The following is a 17,956-nucleotide window of genomic DNA, read 5'->3' as shown; positions in this document are numbered from 1 at the left end:
GCAAGCACCCTGAGGGCATGTGAGGGGTGGGGGTGGAGGCACAAATACATCTTCTTAGAGTCACCTAGAAAACAGTTAACTGTGCCTCCTATGTAAGTCAAGAGAGCACAATACTTCCAGTCTCTCTTAGTTCTGTCCCCCCCATTCTTTCCACACGCCCCGTTTGCACCCCTTGTGCCCCTTTTCTGTGTCCTTATGCACGAAGTTCCCTCAAAGACTCCTCCCTACATCCAACACCTCCCAGGCTAGCAGGGCCAACCCTGGCTCTGAGGGTCACCTCCTCCAGGAAGCCTACCTGCCCCCGGGGTCCATCCAGCTGCATGTGCTCTGAAAGCAGCCTGCAGCCCCCGTCCCAGAAAGGCCCTGCCCGACTCCTTGTGCACCATCCACTGCTGTTACTGATCTGCCAGGCTGTTCTTTCTACATGCTCGTGGGTGAAGGGGGCGGGGGGAATGTCCCAAGAGGGTGAGAAGAACATGGGGAAAGCAAGCCAAGGGCTTCAAAGATCAATCGGAATTCACACTCTGCTGCTCCTTTCAAAATGCTCCCGTCTCCATTTTTAAATTGTGAGCATCTGGTAATCAACTCTGCCCGCTCCTAAACTACTTCATTTTAATTCTGGCCTTGCGGGCTTCCACGATGAGACCCTAAGGAGGAAATTATTTTGTGACTTATAGTAGCACTGACCAGAAATTGCCACCATTGGACAAAATAATATTGAGCTAAGAGGAAGATCTGGAATGCAGACCAGAAGTACCACGTCCTCCCCTTTACATTAGCTTAACACTTCTCACTCCTGCTAGAAAGTCTTCCAATCAAAATTGAAACAACAGTAACATCGTATGCCTTCGTTGCTATTTTATTTTTTTATTTATTTTTTTAAAGATTTTATTTATTTATTACTCAGAGACAGAGAGCGAGAGAGAGAGCGCAAGAGCAGGAACACAAGCATGGGGAGTGGGAGAGGAAGAAGCAGGCTTCCCGTGGAGCAGGGAGCCCGATGCGGGGCTCGATCCCAGGAGTCTGGGATCATGACCTGAGCCGAAAGCAGACGCTTAACGACTGAGCCAACCAGGCACCCCTGCCTTCGTTGCTATTTTAAACAGCCAGTCATGTTTCCTCCATGTAAACCCGCTAAACATCCCCACTCCCACCTAGCAAAGTGGGGAAAAAGAGAGTTCTCATTTTCAACTATTTTTAAATGACAGTTTCCCATTCTTTCAACTTTTTCAGAAGAAAACTGCATATGATCCAGTTTTGCAATTCTGACAGGACCTCTAGTTTCATTTGCCCATTTTGCAAGTTTTCTTTTCTTTCTTTCTTTTTTAAAGATTTTTATATATTCATTTGACACAGAGAGATCGACAGAGAGAGAGCACAAACAGGGGGAGCGGCAGGCAGAGGGAGAGGGAGAACAGGCTTCCAGGTGAGCAGGGAGCCCGATGTGGGACTCAATCTCAGGACCCTGGGATCATGACCTGAGCCGAAGGCACATGCTTAATGACTGAGCCACACAGGTGCCCCTTTATAAGTTTTCACAAAGTTTAAGTCTCAGACATAAAGCTCAGTATGCAAAACAGATAAAGTAGCATTTACAGGCTCCAGAGTACTCCATCCCTGTGATACATTCATCGTTCTTTATATACAGCAATGTCAAAATCTTACATTAGCGTCATCTGAACACACCCAAAATCATTCATTTCACTTCTGGGTGATGATTCACATAGATATTCTCAGTAGATTTCTTAGTCGTGGAATTCCAGAGTTGGAGTATCAGGCTGTGGGAGACCTAACCTGTGCCTCTCATTTTACAGATGAGGACAGGGCCTATGAAATGACTGTCCCCAACCCTCGGCTCAATGCCTTCCCCTCTATTCACATCATCCATAGCTCCATTTGCAAAATGAGAGTGATGTTTCTCATATTCTGTACAAAGAGCTAGCCACCATCTCTATATTTTATATTGGGATTTACATTCTAAGCCATGGCTCCTTAGTAATGCCTCCTGGGTAACGACCATGCCCCCTCAGCCAGTGCAGCGTGCCACTCAGATTATTTTGTAGAATTAATTAGTTATCTCTTCCGTGTTGGCCTTTTCCCCCTCTGAGGAGGCTTCTGTGCTTGAAAGAAGAATTGGCAACGTGGGGCCTCAATATAGAGTCATGCATGAGAATTCCGGGGTGAAGAAGTGAGACCAAATATGGAGTGGAAAGGAGATCTGGCCTCCTGGATGAGGGGTGAGCCAAGTCTGCGACCCGAGGCTTTCCCTTGCCACTGGATCTGATTCATTATCTCCACACAATTCTTCCTCCAGTTTAAGTAAATTAAATGGGCCTACACTATCAATCAGGGGTTGATTAACAAAGGTTTGGAAAATAAAGTAGTTGCTTCATTATATTATGGTGGGGGAAGCAGGGAGGAAGGGTAGCCATGAGCTGCAGAATGAGAACCTAACTTACCTTTTAGGTTCTTTACAAAGAGGCAGAATGAGCAGACATATTACCTGATGGTATTGGCAAATATTCTACAAACTTCTGCAGCAAATTCCCTCCAGACACTCATTTACCACCAACAGACTGGTGGGTTCCAACCTAGAGTTATTGCAAGGGATTCCCAGCCTATGTCTTGTTTTCTCAGTCAGCAGATACTATAATGAGGGGCTACTTTAAAAGCTCTGATGGCAAGTGGCCTTCCTACTCAAAAAGGTTGAGAATTACACAGACGGAGATTTCTGGGCTTCCTCAGTTTACCAAATTCCAACTTAAAAATGTGTCTTAAATGTAATGTAGGGGGCAAAATACAGTTGAGCATAATCACTATGTGAAAGAAAGATCTATGTTTGTGAATAGAGATTTTTTTGCGGGGGGAAGCTATATATCTCTAATTCTGATAAGCAAAACCCACTGAGGGGTAAAAATGCATTATCAGTGCGGTATCAGGTACAAAATGATCTTAGGAGCAACTCTGACCTTGGAATGCAAGTGTGAGACAGTGCAGAGGAAAGAACAAGTTATCTAAAGTCAGAAGACCCAGGACCGAGTCCAGCAATTCCAGCCACTAGCTCTGTAAGCTTAGATAAACCCAAGGTCACCTCCTCATTTGGAAAATGTAGTAAATAAAGATATAAATGCTGTCAAGGTAGTTGGGCTCAAATTAGATAATGGACGTAGAAGTGTTTTATCAACTGGAAGGAGTTAGAGAAAGGGTACTTGTTGTCACGACTGTAACAAAAACTGACTTTTCTGTTTCTGTTGCAGTTTTACTCACACACAATTGTCCATTTCATTTTTGGTAATTTTTGCCCTTCAGTGATGTTGCCACCAAAGAGCAAGAAATGCTTTGGTTCACTTGGCCTGAATGACAAGATGATTTCTCTGACCGCCATCTTGCAGTTGTGAATTTCCCACTTCTGTCCCCTCAGTTGTACAAGTCTACGATTCCACTTCTACTTCCCTTGAAGGGAATTCCCACAGATTTTAACCCCCTGCCTTTTCAAGTTCATTTTTCTTCTCTTGCAGGAGGCAAAGGTCTCTCTGCTCTGAAAGTATCAAACTTTCTCCGCAAAGGGCTAATTTTCTGATTTTAGCACAAAGAACACAACATCACTTCATTTCACACCAGAGGGAAAACACTGGTAGATCTACTTTAGCTGGGATTTCTCCCTCTCCATTAAATGCCGAGGGAGGCGAGTGAGCCAAGGGACAGGTTGCACGGAGTGAATTGCACTTGGGTTCAGAAGAGCTTTTGAGGACTCATCCCGAGACAGGAAGTGATGAAATCAGCTCTCACATGAACCGAGAGGTTGTCATGTGCACTCACCCACTTCCTGTCCCGACTGGTGTAAGGGGAGGATGGTGGGAAGTAGGTCGTGGGGAGAGGTAAGAAGAGGCTGATGAGAGGCTGTGGGAAAAGTCCCAGTGCTGTCCCTCACCTGCCCCCCGCCCCAGTTCCCTCATCCTTCTGGGGCTGAGATTAAGTAAGCTGGTTTCCTTCTACTCTCTACCCCTCATTGTGAAAAACAGCTGAGTTTAATTATATCCTCTTGTGCTCTTTGATGTTACTGACAATGCTAACAGAAGAAAGTACAAATTAGTACTTTGTTGTTTAGTTTAGAGTTCAAATATGGACTTATACGAATCTTCTGCTTTACCCTATGTCCACTCTAAAGAGTCAAGTGGATGAAGGTATAGAGAGGATGGATTATTCCAGTATGTGGGCACCAGGTATCCTCTATCACCCTGGGCCAGCATTATTAGTATTTATTATTCTCATCTTATCCGTTAGGGAGAAGTGATGGAGTTAACTGGTGGCACATGATGGAGAGAAAAAGGGGAAAAAATGCAGAGATGACTTTCTGTATAGAGAGATAATTTCGGAGGAGTGTGGGTAGCACCGGTCACAGAGGGAATTGACAATATTGCGGAGGGAAATGACAATATTGCGGTGGGAATGTGCATCAGGTTTGGTCAACAGAAAGCCGATGTGTAAGGGACATGATTTCAGGCGTGCAGGCCCCACTCCTTCTTGTCAAGGTTCAGGCCCTCTTCTCGTGTTATCAATATCATAACAAGAAAAGTCACAAGCACATGAAGCAGATGGTAATCAAAGGTGGGGCAACATGGGGTCTCATGAGGTCCACCTTGAGGGAAGGATTGGGGAAGAGTCTGGGTGAGGTTTGCACCAGGAATAAAGATGGACTCAAAAGGAGATCCTATTTGGTTGAAAAAAAAATGAATTTTGTGAAGAATCACATGCTTATTGACATCCTGGGTGGTGCTGACCTGCTGACTCTCCCTGTCACTTCACCCTCCATGCACTTAGACTGGATGTCCCCCCTTGTTCTACCCAGGGGCCACTGCTGGGAAAGAGACCCTGGCAGGAAAACAAGAGCTTATCCGGCAGGAGGTGGATTTGGAACACTGGTTTGGTGGTGGCCTTGATTCTCCTGAGCCCCTCCTGTCATGGGGGGGGCGTGTGCTCAGCCCCACCACAATTGACAGGGGAGTCAACTGAAGCCACCTGGAACCTACAATTTGAAAGTCATGGTCAATTTCAGGCTCTGGGATAATTTCCCTTGCAAATTACAAAGTTTTAGAAAGCAACTTTTTTCCCCCACTCATTCGTAAGTTAGAAAAAGTTACCTTTTTTAGCAATAGTAGTAAGGTAGAAAGTTAAAGAATGGATACAGAGATCCCGAATTGGACCTTAAAAACTTTGACTATGTCGAGATAAGGCTTTATAAGGTCAGCCATGCAAAATCAAATAAAAAATACCATGTGACAAATTAAAGTCCTTCTCCAGGTATGGTACACATCCTGATGTGCATAATTTCCATATAACTGTAGACCCTGTATAACCCTATAGAACTGTAGGCACACATAGATCAGACCTCAGCTGCACTTGAACTATGACCACTCAGGTCTCCAGGCGCATGGCCCCCTTTTCCCTGTCAGCCCCCTTCCCTTCTCACCCCTGGGTGCAACAAACCTTCACTACACTCCCCAAGTGTCTCATCCATAGGGGATGCCTAACTCACCGCCCCAATCAAGGGTCTTCTTTATCAATGTCAAGTGTGACAAGTTTATCAACATCTGCTTTCTCCATTTTCTGACTCCTTATCTACATAGGATCTAGAGCTGCATCCTCCAAGTAATCATTCTTCTTGCTGCAGAGCAGTGGTTTTCAAACTATGGTCCTGGAACCCTTGGAGTCCATAGATCCTCGCAGGGGCCAGTGTAGAGAGTTTGAGTAAAGTCAGGGCCATTGGACTCTTTCCCTTCCGCCAGTGCTACCACAGTAATCTTGCTTCATTCCATGTTAGATGGTGGGGTTCCAGATCACCTTTGAATTTCTTACTCAGATAAGGAATCTACTAAAGCTTGCCAAGTTTGGGTGGATGAGATGGGGGCTGAGCTGGGTGACTTCATCACACACCTTTACCAGAATGATGGGGACTGTCATCCCCAAGATTCCCTCAGTTTCCACCAAGAGGCTCTGAAGTTCTTGTGTCCATGCCAGTCTGTGATTAGATTAGACCCCCAACAACATCTCCTGAAAACTGGAATTACCATTCCCATTTGATGGGTGAATAAACTAACCCAAAGAGGCAAGACTTCCTGAGTGGTTATGGCTCTCGAGTCAGAGCCACAAGCCACGACACACGCCAGTCTTCGGATATTGAACCCCAACTCTGCCCACGATACTCTACTGTTGAATATGTGTTCTGATCCTCTCTTGAAGGACTTTACCTTCATACTAATTCATTCCTTTGATCTCATCTTCCCAAGAAGGCCTTATCAATTTCCCATCTTAAAGAGGGTCTGAGGGAAGAAATGGGAGTAAGAAATGAAGATCATAAAGGCAACCCTTTCTTGGAACCTCTGGAAGTCCCTTGGGCTACTTTAGGCTTTATGGCACATGGCCTTCCCAACATGAATTACCATGGCCAGTATCGAGAAACAAAACAAGCAAATTACTGAAAATGACTAACAGATACAATTAGGCTATTAATAGTCAGTAGCTGGCATCATTCAAACGTGCATTTCCTTGACACACCAGGTACACTGCTGGGTTTCTTCTGCCCTTAAACGCACTTCAGGAAATGTGTGATTACAAACTAAACAAACTTGCAACTTCTAGGCTAGTACTAGAAATATTATAAATGAATATTTCTTAGAACCCTAAAGACGTATCTAACGAAAAGGATTGGAAGGGGGTAAATAAGGAAAAGAATATAGTTCCTCTGTTTTCAAGAATACTAAGGACTTAAAAGCACCTGTACCTTAGGTTAGTAACTTAAATACCACATGCGCATCATTTAGAATGTGCTGTGCTCAGAACACTCGGGATTGAGCCTCCAAAATGGAGCACAGAGTGACCCCTTCCGCCTCATTGTCTCTCTAGCTGGTGCAGACGTGAACATAAGTATAAGAGGCTGCCTTGTTTTAGGGAAGATGACATCCAAGTCAGACCTGAACATACGCACACACTCCTTCAGTGTGAAACACCCATCACTGTCTCCAAGGAAGTGCACTTTGGAAGGCCTTTTTCTCAGAACCACTGCTGGGAAACATAAAACACAAATGCTTTCTCCCTGGAACATCATGACACTGAAGCAGGGAGGTCTTCAAGAACTTACATGCACCCTGGATTTTTAATACTTCACCTGGGCAGAAAAATCAATTAGCTTTGGAAGCAGCACTTTTCCCCCTTCATCGCTCTTCAGGAAATCCAGCAAACTGCCTGTTGACAGAGGAGGAACCAGTGAGTGTAGTTCAAACACACAAGACCAAAATCCAAACAAAAGTCAAACGATCCTTACTATTAGCAAGGGAACACATAGAATGATTGCCTTTACAATTCTGTATGGCCAGAGTGCCTTTTTCTGGTCAAATGCAGTCCCCTCTAAGCTGTTACCTTTGACCTGATGTGAGATGTGGCATGTGGGCCAGGTAAGAACAGATGACGGGAACACTGTTTTTCTAGCTATTCGTTTCAGAGCACTTTGCACCTGCCGCCACAATCCACTTACTGCAGCCGCCTGATCTTCAGAGCTGCTCAGAGACAGAAACCAGCAGGTCCTCATAGCAGGCCTGCCTGGAGCAGGCACTGGGCTAGGCTCGCCGCTCTCCGAAGTCAGTGCAAGCTGTAGGTGCTCAATGAGAAAGTGTGTTGATAAACCCTCCTACTTCCTAAGGCTTCATCTCTAAAACAAGACCTGCTTTTTCTCCTAGAACTTAAAGTGTCACCCTTAGCCAAGTTGCTTACCCGTAATGTCTTAGTCCCTGTAAAGAGGGCATGTCCTACTAGCTATTATCAGAGGCCTCGTGAGGACAGATTTAAAGCACGTGCCATGGTGCGTGGTGAGCAGTAGTGCTCAATAAATGTTCTGCTACTTCATCCTCAACACAGAACAATGGTACTTAGCCCTCAGATTGCTAAGAAGATTAAGGGAGATCACGCAGGGAAAGCATCAAGAACAATCTGGTATACACTAAGTACTCAATAAAGGCTAAGTATTGTTATGAGAAGAAACTCATATTTCCATTTATGATCCAAATATGACTAGCTGCTTGATTCAACAAGGATTTACTGAACTACAAAGTGTCTGATCCTGAGCCTGGTTTCTGGGTTATAGCAACCTAAGCCATAGGGGCTAGTTTTTTTGTTTTTGTTTTTAAACAACATCCTTTTTTTGAAAGGACCTGAGTGACTGCTATTCTGAAATATTTACATATATTAAACAAGAAAATGTAATATTCATCTTTCTAATCTACTCAGTTGTGACATCACACTATGAGCTCCATGATACATGATTCTTAATTCGCTATTATTGTTTATGTTTCTTTCTTTTCTTCCTTCATTCCTTCTAAAGATTTTTAAAGAACCATTTGGCAGTTTGTTAGTATCTCTAACTGACCTGGAGGAAGAAGGGTAGTAATTCAAACCCTGTTATCTGAAGGTAATATCGGCTGGAGAAAACATGTTTGCTGGATACCTCTTCCTCAGTGATTCTGATGACAGAGGAACGTAACCTCCAACAGTTTTAAAAATGTACACATTTTAAAGTGACACCCTGAACACTTAGATAATGCTAGAGAGGAAAATGAAAGCATTTTAGGATTTTGAGAACTCCCGTTTTAAAGATATAAAAAAATTCTCTTCTTTGAAATATGTATTTTTTGGACAAATATTTATTAGGGACCTTCTATGTACTGCATGGGATTCTTACGGCTAATATGAATATGAAGACAAATGCAGAGAAAATAGAAAGATTATACATTATTTTTATAATACAGATAATACGCGTAATATTTCTGGTGAGGTGGTTTACGAAAATGTTCTGTTTCCCCATGTGTTCTGATTTTTCAGTAGTGAGCATGCTGTTTTGGAATTAAAACTATTGGAACATTCTGTGAACATTTAAATGCTTTACTTTGGGGCGCCTGGGTGGTACAGTCGGTTAAGTGTCTGCCTTTGGCTCAGGTCAGGATCCCAGGGTTCTGGGATTGAGCTCCACTGGGGCTCCCTGCATAGTAGGGAGTCTGCTGCTCCCTCTACCCCTCCCCTGTTCATGATCTCTCTCTCTCTCCCTCCCTCAAATAAATAAATAAAAATCCTTTTAAAAAATAAACGTTTTACTTTTGGAGCTTGAAGCCTTTCAAAAGCCCTGTGTTTGGGGGCACACTCACCCTTGGCCATGTACTCAGTGATGATGTAGATAGGCTCCTCTCTGGTGACCACGGCATAGAGCCTCACCAGCTTGTCGTGTTGAAGGGTCTTCATGAGGTTGGCTTCCTCCAGGAAAGCTTGCACAGACATAGTGCCTGGTTTTAGGGTTTTCACAGCCACTTTGGTACTATTGTTATAGTAACCTAAAAAACAGCAGAAGAGAGGGCATGTTTTATCCAACTGAAAACCAAAAACTTCATGCAGAGTTAGAAGAAAATTTATAGATAGAAAAAACTGACACAAAACTCTAGACAGTGTTAACATTAGGCGAGGCCAAGTCAAGGGTGTCTGAGAATTCTCTGTACCATCTTTACAAAAAAAATCTAAAATTATTCCAAAATCAACAAGGTATCATAAAGCAATATTTTTGGAAAAACCTCCAAATGCACTCCATCATGGAGAAAAGATTTTCCTCTAATGAATAAAATGTTCTTTATCCAAGAACAAAAAAAAGTGCATAGGGCTCGGTATACTCTTACACACCCCACACGCACACACACACACGCATACAGGTCTGGAAGAAAACACACTAAAATATGCCAAATGCTGGCCATCTCCAATGGTGCAATTAGAGTGATTTCATTTGTGTTCACAATACCTTTAACTACCAAATTTTCTACAATGGATACGTATCCTTTTTGTAATCAGGAAAAAAAGTTTGCATTTTTTAAAAATTTTTAAAAGATTTTACTCATTTATTTGACAGAGAGAGACACAGCGAGAGAGGGAACACAAGCAGGGGGAGTGGGAGAGGGAGAAACAGGCTTCCTGCCGAGCAGGGACCCGATCTGGGACTCGATCCCAGGACCCCGGGACCATGACCTGAGCCAAAGGCAGACGCTTAACAACTGAGCCACCCAGGTGCCCCGAAAAGGTTTGCATTTAAAAAAAATTATATATACTAATTTTGAAGTATAATATACCAGAGTCAAATAAGCGTTTCCCCAAGTTTTCCAAGAGAACTGGACTTGGGTGACTCTCCATGAGCAAAGGCTTCTGTACGGAAATGTCTGGGAACCACCGCCTGCTTCCCCCTCCCCCACCTAAGAGATACAGCAGAAGCAGAGTCCCGCAGTGAAAAAACTTGTCAGACTTGGATAACGCCAGCACTTCCCACACCTTCTTGACTACAGGAAAACACTGTCATGTACCTTTTCATACCCTGTGAAATGCACTTTGGGAAATACTAACTCCTTCCTATAGTGTCCCCAAGGTCCCTTTTTCTGGAACCTGCCCCAATGGCGTGCTTAATTCTAAGCCTTTTCTCAGTGGTTTGGCAAAGCAGAAATAGAGATAATCACGTTCCCCTTTCCTCTCCTCTCTTTCCGCACTTCTCTTGGAAGTGCAAGGAAAAGGTGAGGAAGGAGTAGCAGCAGGTTCCCTGCGGGTTGCTCAACCTGGTGTATTACAGCTTTTTTTCTTTTTTTTTTTTTTTTACCTGCCCAGCGAAATGGTGATATCTAGCGTCTGGTCTCTTTGTTAGATCACATAATCACCTGTGTCTGTACAGAATACAGAAATGACTGGAAGCATGCTCAATAAAACATCAACAATGATGATCCCTGGGTGGTAGAATTTGGAGTGACTTTTACTTTCTTTTGTTCTTTTCCATTTTGTTTCATTTTGTGAATGAATATGTATCTTTCTTTACAAAAGGGATTATTTTTTAAAGGAAATTATATCTCTATTTCTACACTTTCAAATGGGCCAGAAAAAGTATTAGTTACAGCTAACAGTCGACCATACTTACTAACTTTTCTTCTGATCATTAACACTTATTACTCTGTTAAAACTTTTCCTTTTATATTTCACTTTGATTTGTACATAGTAGTAGCTTGCAGTGTTGTACAGAAAAATGAAAAATGCAATGTACAAAGTAAGTGTTAGAATGTATGGATAAGCCAGTAACAGAAAGCTGACAAAATACTGTACTAGGTTATTTTCAAAAGCCACAACCTACACAAAATAACGGAATCATAAATCTATTAAATTGATTTTCCATTTAAATGCATAATTACACACAATATGATCTTTCTTATAGCCCTTAAGAGTAAATTAAAAGTAAATTCCACCAACAAAAGTCCTTTAACATTGCATTTGAACCAAGAAGATTCATTATCTCAAAACTACAATGAGCTATCACCTCACACCTATCAGAACAGCTAAAATTAAAAAGACAAAAAACATCAAGGATTGGCAAGGATGTGGAGAAAAAGGAACCCTATTGCATTGTTGGTGGACTGCAAACTGGTGCAACCACTGTGGAGAACGGTATGGGGGTTCCTCAAAGAAATTTAAAATAAAACTACCCCATGATCCAGGAATCTCATGACTGGGTATTTACCCCCAAAACACAAAAACACTAATTCAAAGGGATATGTGCACCCCTATGTTTATAGCAGCATTATTTACAATAGCCAAACTATGGAAGCAGCCAAGTGTCCATCAATAGATGAATGGATAAAGAAGATGTGAGATATATATATACACACACACACACACACACATCCAATGGAATACTATTCAGTCATAAGAAAGAATGAAATCTTGCCATTTGCAACAACATGGATGGAGCTAGAGAGTATAATGCTAAGTGAAATAAGTCAGAGAAAGACAAATAGCATATGATTTCACTCATATGTGGAATTTAAGAAACAAAACAAGCAAAGGAAAAAAAAGAGAGAGAGAGAGAAACCAAGAAAACAGACTCTTAACTGTAGAAAACAAACTGATGATTACCAGAGGGGAGGGGGTTGGTGGGATGGGTGAAATAGGTGATGGGGATTAAGAGTACACTTCATCATAAAAAAAATTAAAAATTAAAAAAAATTAAAACAAAAAAGATTCATTATAAATTTGTCTAAAGGTTTATACATAGGTATTCAGTTACAGGAATAAATCTAATAAATGAATTTAGAAAGTTACAGGATACAAAATTAAGCAGAAATCTGTTGTATCTCTATATACTAATAATGAAGTAGCATAAAGAGTAATTAAGAAAACAATCCCATTTATAATTGTACCAAAAAGAATAAAATATCTAGGAATAAATCTAACCAAGGAGGTAAAAGATCTGTACTCTGAAAACTATAAAACGCTGATGAAAGAAATTAAAGATGACACAAACCAATAGAAAGATATACCATGCTCATGGATTAGAAGAATTAATATTGTTAAAATGAACTTACTATGCAAAGCAATCTACAGATTCAGTGTAATCTCAATCAAAACACCAACAGTCTTTTTTACAGAACTAGAACAAATAATCTGAAAATTTGTATGGAACCACAAAAGACCCTGAATAGTCAAAGCAATCTTGAGAAAGAAGAACAAAGCTGGAGGTGTCACAATCCCAGGTTTCAAGATATAGTACAAAGTTACAGTAATCAAAACAGTATGGTACTGGCACAAAAATAGACACATACATCAATAGAACAGAATAGAGATCCCAGAAATAAACTCATACTTTTATGGTCAATTAATCTGTGAAAAATAAGGCAAGAATATACTATGGGGGGAAGATAGTTTTTATAATAAATGGTGTTAAGAGAATTGGACAGCTACATGCAAAAGAATGAAACTGGACCACTTTCTTACACCATACACAAAAATAAATTCAAAATGGATTCAAGACTTAAATATAAGACCTAGGACTATAAAACTCCTAAAAGAAAGCATAGGCAGTAAACACTTGGACATCAGCCTTTGAAACATATTCATAAATATGTTTCCTCAGGCAAGGAAAACAAAAGCAAAACTAATCTACGGGGACTACACCAAAATTAACAGCTTTTGCACAGCAAAGAAAACCATCAACAAAATGAAAAGACAACGTACTGAGTGGGAGAAGATATTTGCAAGTGATACATCCAATAAGGGGTTAATATCCAAATATATAAGGAACTTCTATAATTCAACACCAGAAAAACCAAATAATCTGATTAAAATGGGTAGGGGACCTGAACAGACATTTTTCCAAAGAAGACTTACAGATGGCCAACAGACATATGAAAAGATGCTCAACATCACTAATTATCAGAGAAATGCAAATTAAAACCACAGTGAGATCTCACCTCACACCTGTCAGAATGGCTAGTATCAAAAAGATAAGAAATAACAAGTGTTGGTGAGGATATGGAGAAAAAGGAACCCTTTGTGCAGCCACTGTGGAAAATAGTATGGAGGTTCCTCAAAAAATTAAAAATAGAAATACCATACGATCCAGCAATTCCACTTTTGGGTATTTACCCAGAGAAAATGAAAACATTAGTTCTATGTTTATTACACCCTTATGTTTATTATAGTATTATTTACAATTGCCAAGATATGGAAGCAACCTGTGTCCATCAGTAGATGAATGGATAAGGAAGTGGTACACACACACACACACACACACACACACACACACTAGAATTTACTCGGCCATAAAAAAGATGAGATCTTGCTATTGGCGACAGCATGAATGGACCTAGACGGCATTACGCTAAGTGAAATACGTCAGACAGAGAAAGACAAATACCACATGATTTCACTTAGATGTGGAACCTAAAAAAACAGAACAAATTAACAAACAAAAAACAGAAACAGACTCAACAGAGAACAAACTGGTGGTTGCCAGAGGGGAAAGGGGTGTGGGGAAGGGCAAAATAGGTGTAGGGAATGAAGAGGTACAAACGTCCAGTGATAAAATAAATAAGTCATGGAGATGAAAAGTAGAGCATAGGGAATATAGTCAATAATATTGCAATTATGTTATGTGGTGACAGATGGTAACTGCACTTACCAGGGTGAGCAGTGAGTAATTTATAGAATTGTCAAATCACTGTTTTGTGCATCTGAAAGTAATATAACATTGTGTGCCAACTATCCTCTCACAATAAATACAAAAAATAAATTATATAAAATGCAAAAGAAAGTTTATACATAGATCCTCAGTGACATGAGTGTATCAGTGGCAAACAGCGAGAAAATACAATCTCTTTGATACATGTAACTGACAAAGGACTAGTGTCCAGAATATGTAAAGAATCCCTATAAATCAATAAGAAAAATAGAAAAATAGGCAAAGGCTTGAATAGACATTTCAAAAAGAAGAAGTCCACTGGGTGATGGACATTAAGATGGGCATGTGATGTAATGAGCACTGGGTATTATATAGGACTGATGGATCACTGACCTCTACCTCTGAAACTAATAATATATCGTATGTTAATTAATTGAATTTAAATTTTAAAAAGTCCAAATGGCTAGGAAACATGTAAAAAGAACTCAATCTTATTAGTAATCAGAGAAGTGCAAATAAAGCTATAGGAAGACACCACCACCCAGCTCAACAAAAATGACAAAGCCTGACAATGTGAGTGCTGGTGAGCATACAACCCTAGTGGGGAAACTGGGGCAGCTCCCCAAGGAAACTGGGGCAGCTCCCCAAGGCCTTCTTCTGTGCTCTTTTCTGAGCATCAGTAAAATTCAGCTGTGAAGCTTCGATCTTTACCAACATTCCCAGGGGCCCATGGCGGATGCTGACAGAGCAGCCTTCTTTCAAGTGCAATTACCTTGAGTGCCCCCTCCCCCAAACACACACACAAGGGCTGTGCTGACCTGCGGCCTACCTCCTTCTAGATACAATTCTGTTGATCAGGAAATGGCACACTGAAATCTCTTGTACATTTTGCTGGGACAAGCACTTTGGAAACAGAGTCGGCAGTATTTAGGAGAGTTGAAGATTCATACTCCCATGATCCAGCAAACAGACTCCTGGCCACCCTTGAGAAAGTCACATATCTTTGCACCAGTACAAAAATGTTCCTGGCAGAATTGTTCATAGTGGCTTAAAACTGGGAACATGTCCAGTTCCATCAATAAATAGTGAAATCAATGGATAAGGCTTCTTACCACTTGAGTACTTATATAATGCAACACTACATAGCAATGAAAGTAAATGAACTGTAGCTACACCCCAAAAACACGGATGCATCTCACAATGATAATGCTGAACAGAAGAGGCGAGACATAATACAAGAGTACATTTGGTATGATTCAATTATATAAAGTTTTAAAACAGGCAAAACTAAACTATATTGTTTGAGGATGCACACCGCCATATACAAAAGTAAAAGAAGTGTAAAGAAAAGGAAATTATCACAAAAGTCCAAATGACAGTTGCCTTTGGGGGACGGTCTTTTGGGGGACGGCGAGGTTGGTGTTGGGAAGGGATGAGTGGGGGCTTCTGGGTGCTGGCAAGTTTCCAGCGTGTGATCTCAGTCAGGATCTACCACATCAGTTTTCCTTTTGTAATTGTTTGTGATCTTGACTATTTGTGCTGTACATACTTTCCAGTCTGCTTGTTATATGACACAGCAATAAAAGTGAAAGAAAAAACTATTCCCTCTCTGTCGAACAATGGAACTCACTGAGACTTTTACATCATATAAAATTATGGCTAAAGGATGAAGAAAAAAATGCTTTCCAAGTTACTTTTCCCCAAGGGGAAAAGTTATCAGGAAATAATAGCACAGCTGCTAAAGATATTAAAAATGCTGATAGGGAGTTTGAGATGAACAGTCACTAAAACAGCTGTGTCAAGAGCACAGCTCAAGAATGGCAGTAACTCCCACTTACTGGTGCCTTGGGGTTGTGGTATTTAAGCAACAGGGCAGGTTGCCAACTTGCACTAAAGGCATGGTTTTTATTTGGTGCTACCGATCAAATTGTACTTTACCAAGATATTATTCAGTATTCAATTAACCTACTAATGGAGTTTTGGGTTGGCATTACAGATGCAAATGATTTTTTTAAAAAATTCATTTGAAAGTAAAGAATGTCTTGAAGAGTGCCACTTTGGCACAGTTAAAGACAGTTGGGGTGACAATCTGAGAAAGCTCTATTTTCAGGTGTGCCTAATTTGCTAAAGAGCACCTAAGTACCACAAAATGGAAGCTGGTAAAAAAAGATGCATGGGGTTGATTTTGCAAGTTGGCTGGTGATTAATTTCAATGCAGTCTGCTTAAATGAAAATATATCAAGCAAAACCTGAGTGGCTCAGGCCATTAAGCATGGGACTCTTGATTTCAGCTCAGGTCATGATCTCAGGGTTGTGAGATCGAGCCCACATGTGGTTCTGCGCTCGGTGCAGAGTCTGCTTGTCCCTCTCTCTCTGCTCCTCCCTCCGTTCGTGCTCTGTCTCTAAATAAATAAAATCTAAAAAAAAAAAAAAAAAGCAAAATTCAATTCAAAACAAGTTCCCTTTCTTCTACAAAGTCTCTTCGTAGACCAAGTGGTAACAGGAAACATCATCCTTGGCTTCACTGACTAGTCAGTTCCCTCGGAATCCAATAATCCATGGGGGAAAAACGTGTCACCAAGCCAGATGTCAAGAGGATCACACGAAGGACAGGAAACAGCTTGAGGGAGAAACTGCTTTCTTTTATCCCCACCCCTCCTCCCCAGAACAGGTCACTTCCTCGTATTTGTTCACCGCATTTCAGACCAAAAAAATCCAGACTATAAAATGTGACTGGTGGTCTATGAACCACTCCTCAAGCTTCACAAAAATATCAATTTACTTGGTTAACAGTGATATCATTTTTAACTTGTTCTTCTTTTTCTATCAATGAGAAAAACTAGCCTGCTCATCTCTTGAGAAATAAAATAGAGAAATAAAAAAGAGAAATAAAAAACAAAATTCAGGCAGCTCTAAATGGCAGACCTTGCTATTACACCAACCCTCAAGAGAGTCGGAATGAGACATACAGACACACGTAGGAGAGGGGGCAACCTTTGACCTCTGATGCATAACATAATGTCACCAATCATGAATCTTTTGGTTTTATTCCCAATATTCCTCTGCTAAATGCACTCAACATATTGACCTTATTTCAATAGCTAAGGAAGAGCTCCCTGATAGCCAAATTCACAGAACGATAACTGCCAAAGATTGCAGATCAAAATTTTTATTTTGTTCTTTTCCCTTTCTTTTTTAAATTTCTTCCTTCTTTCCTTCCTTCCCCACCCTGTTCCTACCTCCTCTTCCTTCCTTTCTTTAATACAAGACTAAAAAGAGAAAAGCCCGATTAAAAAAACAACCATCAATGTCAATATCCTGGCAATGATATCATACTGCAATTTTGCAAGATGTTAGCAATGGGGGAAACTGGGTAAAGGTTACAGGGGATCTCTTTGCATTATATATATATATATATATATATATATATATGTAATACGTAATACAATATATATGTATATAAAGCTTTGTTGAAATATAATCCATATACCATACCATTTGCCTATTTAAAGTATATAATTCATTGATTTTTATATATTCAGAGTTGTGAGCCCATCAGCACAATTATGGAAACATTTCCATCACCCCCAAAAGAAACCCTATATCCCTTGACAGTCACATCCCCATCCTTCCACCTGAAGCAACCACTCATTTCCTTTGTCTTTATAGATTTGCCTATTCACAATATTTCATATAAATGGAATCACATAACATGTGGTCCTCTGTGTCTGTCTGGCTTTTATCATTCAACACAGTGTTTTCAATGGTCATCCACACTATAGCATGTGTCAGTACTTTATTTCTTTTTCTTGCTGACTAATATTCCATGGTATGGATATACCACATTTGTCTATCCATTCAGTTGATGGACGTGTGGGTTGTTTACACTATTTAGCTATTATGAATAATGTTCTTCCAAATATTCATGTAAAAGTGTTTGCA

The 17,956-nt window shown here is 40.7% G+C and overlaps 1 protein-coding gene across 6 annotated transcripts in view; it reads right to left on the bottom strand.

The window, feature by feature from the left end:
• LYN (LYN proto-oncogene, Src family tyrosine kinase) overlaps positions 1-17,956 on the bottom strand; it is a 115,143-nt gene that overhangs the window by 29,210 nt on the left and 67,977 nt on the right. For all 6 annotated transcript variants that reach the window (XM_027577290.2, XM_027577312.2, XM_027577307.2 and 3 more), the window contains exons 9-10: positions 9,192-9,374; positions 7,166-7,242 (exon numbers count right to left, since the gene is read on the bottom strand). In XM_027577290.2, coding sequence (XP_027433091.1) covers positions 7,166-7,242; positions 9,192-9,374 — 260 coding nt within the window. The remainder of the gene's footprint in view (positions 1-7,165; positions 7,243-9,191; positions 9,375-17,956) is intronic.

This window comes from Zalophus californianus, chromosome 4 (genome assembly GCF_009762305.2).
Source record: "Zalophus californianus isolate mZalCal1 chromosome 4, mZalCal1.pri.v2, whole genome shotgun sequence".
Taxonomy (NCBI): domain Eukaryota; kingdom Metazoa; phylum Chordata; class Mammalia; order Carnivora; family Otariidae; genus Zalophus; species Zalophus californianus.
Note: the sequence above shows the minus strand (reverse complement) of the source record. Positions and strands in the feature narration are given on the sequence as shown.